The sequence below is a fragment of the Lolium perenne genome, chromosome 4, assembly GCF_019359855.2.
Source record: "Lolium perenne isolate Kyuss_39 chromosome 4, Kyuss_2.0, whole genome shotgun sequence".
Taxonomy (NCBI): Eukaryota; Viridiplantae; Streptophyta; class Magnoliopsida; order Poales; family Poaceae; genus Lolium; species Lolium perenne.
The window spans coordinates 377,151,646-377,156,059 of record NC_067247.2 but is presented as its reverse complement, the minus strand read 5'-3'; the positions used below and the strand labels follow the sequence as shown (position 1 = coordinate 377,156,059).

The following is a 4,414-nucleotide window of genomic DNA, read 5'->3' as shown; positions in this document are numbered from 1 at the left end:
TTTTCAACTGATATCTCCCGTCTCTTGTGTTTGAGAGTTGTGGCAAAGTTCCTCCATGAAGGGGGCAACTTAGCGATGATGCATCCAGCCACAAACTTGTCGGGTAAGGCACACTTAAGGAGTTCAAGCTCTTTCGCAATGCATCGTATCTCATGAGCTTGTTCGACTACGTAACGGTTGTTTACCATCCCGATGTCATGGAAGCTCTCCATGATGTACAACATCGCTCGCATCGGTTGCACCGAATTTAGCATTCAAAGCATCCCGTAGCTCTTTACCATCCGTTATGTGCATGTACACATCACACGTACGATCGCAAGAATACTCGTAACGCATCCGACGAAGAGAGTATTGTTTTCCTTGAACTTGTTCTGATCTTGGTCGATATAGTTCCTTCGTGTAAACCATCACTAACTTCGAACACTTTCGATGAGTAAGCCGCAGCGTGGCCTTAACCTCGCCACCTCTTAAAGTGCACACCGGTAAACTTATCCGGCCTCAGTGCATCAGCAAAACCAGCCATTGTTAACTCAGGAAATTGCCTACAATTAGGTTTTTGGATTGTTGGATAATTAGGCACAATTTCCATGATTAATTCCAGAATATAAAACATAACGACAGCAGCCACTAACATGTGAAACTCGAACATACTAGATGCATTAATCAACATGAGTAGCAGCAGCACAAACGGTAAAGCATCCATCGCTAAACAGATCGAGATATGTCGCACGTACCGATCTGGTGGAGGTGGCGGTGTAGCAGATGATGTCGCAGCAGTAACGTTGTTGACGACAGGGACGACGGGTCGAAGTAGACGGCGTTGAAGATGACGGTAGGCAGCACCGCCCGACTTGGACGGAAGGCGACCCGTGATGAAGAGCTTGAGCAGTCGCGTAGAGCGCTTCCCAAAAACCTAATTCGCCCTCTCCGTACAGGATCGCAAGGACGAGTGGTTCCGGAGACCTGCTCTCCCGTTCACCGATGCACGTCGGCGCGCGGGATGGAGTAGACTACGATGGCGGCGCAAGCAGAGAGAGGTGGAAACCCTAACTCGTGTATTAGATATTATTCTGCGGTAGCCGGGCAGGAGATTATATAGGCTCAGGAAACCCTAGGCAACGTGGGTCACGCCACGTCGCACGCACGCACGTTTCGAGTCGGTTACAGATAGCCCACGGTTAAGGAAAGTCTCGGCTCGAGGCTCAATCCACTCACCACGAGCGAGTCGAGTCGAGATGAGCGAGCTAGGAGGAGGAGCGCGCGCGTGTAGCACTCCTATTCTTACTCACTTACTAGTGGTGGAACAACCCACCTTATAAGGTGGTCTAACTTCCTCCCAACTTTCCATGTGGGACTAAACTTCCCACCTCTTGCCACTCCCTAGTGAGCTGCCACCAACTTGGGCTCAAACTCACAAGGCTGCCACTAAGTGGGCTTTGAGATTTATAGGAAAAATCTGAAATCTAGTATGGACCACCAAATGTGGACCCAATATTTCAACAGTTTTTGTATGAAAATGTACATGAAGAACAAGTTGTTGTATGAGTGGTGCAATTATCTCAAAATGCAACTAGTGGGACTTGGTGTACAAATTGCTCAATAGCAAAACGTGGGTGCCACCGCAGTGCACGCGCGGTACCACCGCTGACATGAATGATCTCTCGCAGCACGCCTACTGACACGAGAGGCCCCACCTGCCATTGTCATGCTGCAACGGATATTTTAGACGTTCTAGTAGCCGAGCCAAGGCTAGTGGCGCTCCCTAGGCCGGTCGAGGGGCCACGGCCGGGAAAGGACAGGGAAGCAGGTGTCAGCTTTCCGGCGCCAGCGCCACCCAGGGAAAAGAAACATGGCGCGCAGGCGGAGCGCATAGACCTCCGTGACCTCGCTCGCTCGCTCACGTGCCCACCCACATTGTCCCCATCCATCCATCCCCCGACCAAAACCAACTAGTACCACTACAGTTGTTTTCAGTACTAATCGTAATCGATCTTGCACTGTTGATTTTAGTCGATGCAATCGAGATCCGATCACGGGGCTCCACCTGCCACAGCCTCGGCTAGGCTGGCACGTGGTACAGCTTTGAGTGAATTTTGGACGATCTTCTTGGCCCTGGGGTGAGTAAAGATAAGGTAGAATGCCGACAGTACACGGGGAAAGCGAGAATGTTTGTCTCTTCCGACGTCTTTTACCGTGCGCGTGCTTGCGAACAAGAGAGGACGGCAGTGATTACAGAATACAACAAGTAGAAAATTGGTTTGATTCTGTAAATAATTTAATGCCATATTCCAATTCTTCTTGTTGCAGACAAAACATAGCTGATGATACACATCGAGATGAGATGAGATCTATCCACGGATGAATCAAAGCAGAAACAAATCTAAATCCAGCCCCCTCACCATCCACCTCTCCGGTCCAAAAAATGGAAAAACTGAAAGCTCCTAGCACGAACAAGGGTAAAAATCAAGCATCCATCCGTCGTGCCTATGATATATCTTGTGGGCAAGAAGATCAAAATGCATTGAAGCACTCCATTAAACCTGTCCTCCGGGTAGTTGTTAACTCTGCGAAATCAATCAATTATTTCTTACCCTTTCCTCTTCCAAGTCGGGGAGTAAATGGTGATAACTATTTGCTCTCGTCTGATGCGGCGTCGGCGGGCTTGCGGAGGAGCACCATGTGCATGGGCGAGAAGATGCCGGTCTCGCCGCCGAGGGTGAGGTGCTTGGCGGTGTCGAAGAGCATCTCGTGGACCTCGACGACGCCCTTGGGCGCGATCCGGAGCAGGGTGAGGACGCGGACGACGAGGGAGTTGCGCCAGTAGGCGAACTTGCCCATCTTGAGGCGCGTCCACCAGGGCAGGGACGGGGGCAGCGCGAGGTCGAGCTCCTTGACGACCTCGAATCCCACTTCTCTGGCGATGTCCGCGATCTCGTCGTGGTGGCGGAGGCCCGGGAGTGCGTCGCCGCGCTCGATGCCATGGATGGCCTCGACGTGGGCTGGGTCGTCGGCGCGGTAGAGCGCGGTGGTGACCCACTCGTAGGAGACGTAGAGTCCCCCGGGCTTGAGCACGCGGAAGACCTCGGCGTAGACGTCCTGCAGCCTGGGCGCGTGGCAGGTGGCCTCGATGGAGTATGCGCCGTCGAAGGAGGCGTCGGGGAAGGGCATGGCCATGAAGTTGCCGCACACCACCTCGCACTGGGAGTCGAGCCCGGCCTTGCGGTTGTGGGCGCGGGCGCGGTTGACCTGGTAGTCGTTGATGGTGATGCCGACGACCTTGGAGCCGGAGTGGGCGGCGATGGCGCGCATGGGCCCGCCGACGCCGCAGCCGACGTCGAGGAGGCGGTGGGCTGGTTTGGCGTTGAGGAGGTCGGCGACGCGCTCCTCGTGGACGCGGGTGGCGTGGCGGTCGGACTTGCCGGGCAGGGCGGGCGAGAAGTGGAAGGACTGGCCCCAGCCCCACTCGTAGATGTCGGTGACGAGGTTGTAGAAGGTGTCGACGAAGGCGGGCACCTTCTCGCGGTCGGCGGCGGTGGCGGCGGTGTCCTTGGGCGCGCGGAAGAAGGACCAGTACTGCGTGTACTTGTCCTTGACCTTGTCGTCCGTGATGGATCCCATCTTGAGATCCACGCCGCGCTTGCCCTTCACCTCCGCCGCGCCCATCACCCAGAAGAACCAGTAGACGAGGCCCACACCGGCCACCGCCGCCGTCCACGCCATGGTGGCGGTCTCCATCCTGCTGGGCTCGCGAGGAACGGGAGAGGAAGAGGAGAGGTGGAAGAAGAAGAAGAAGAAGACGAGCAGGGGATTTGGCCGGGCTTTGAAATATAAGGAGCAGAGCAGAGCAGAGACGCTTTGGGTGGAGCGTGTGAGTGAGCGAGAGGTGGGATCTGATCGGACGGCGGTGCGGATTTGGATGGAGCGCTGTCTGTGGCAGCGGCAGCTGGGGTGGAGAAGAGGTGGTGGGGCCCACCCACCCGTCCAGTCCAGCAGAGCCAGAGACCAGCACAGCTAGCCAGCAAGATAGTTTTTGGCACGATGCAGCAGAGCGCGCTGGCAGTCTGACAGTGGTGCGTGGGCAGGAGTGGTAGGAATTGGGATGAACCAACAAGAGAGGGACACCCTGCCGTACTGCCATGTGTGTGCTGACGTGTACGGCGTTTTCTTTTTTCGTCTCTCCTGCGTCTGCCTCTGGCAGAATCTGTGGATATTTCCTTCTTCATAATTGAAGTAAATTACTCTATCAGTTTTTTTGAATAAATTACATAAAACTATGACATTTTGGACTGCATCAATTTGTCAATATCTATTTTGTTAGTGTGGAACTGTTTCTCGGTGAAATGATGTTACCAAATCTCAGTTGCAAATAATGGTGCAACTCATGACTAGCACGAATCATGGTGCAAATCAAATG

The 4,414-nt window shown here is 54.1% G+C and overlaps 1 protein-coding gene across 1 annotated transcript; it reads right to left on the bottom strand.

Annotated features, from left to right (window-relative positions):
- Positions 1–2,257: 2,257 nt before the first annotated feature.
- On the bottom strand, positions 2,258–3,830 carry LOC127297144 (24-methylenesterol C-methyltransferase 2). The gene has a single exon (XM_051327421.2). The coding sequence runs from the start codon at positions 3,733–3,735 to the stop codon at positions 2,629–2,631; it is 1,107 nt and encodes a 368-aa protein (XP_051183381.1). The 5' UTR covers positions 3,736–3,830; the 3' UTR covers positions 2,258–2,628.
- Positions 3,831–4,414: the final 584 nt, after the last annotated feature.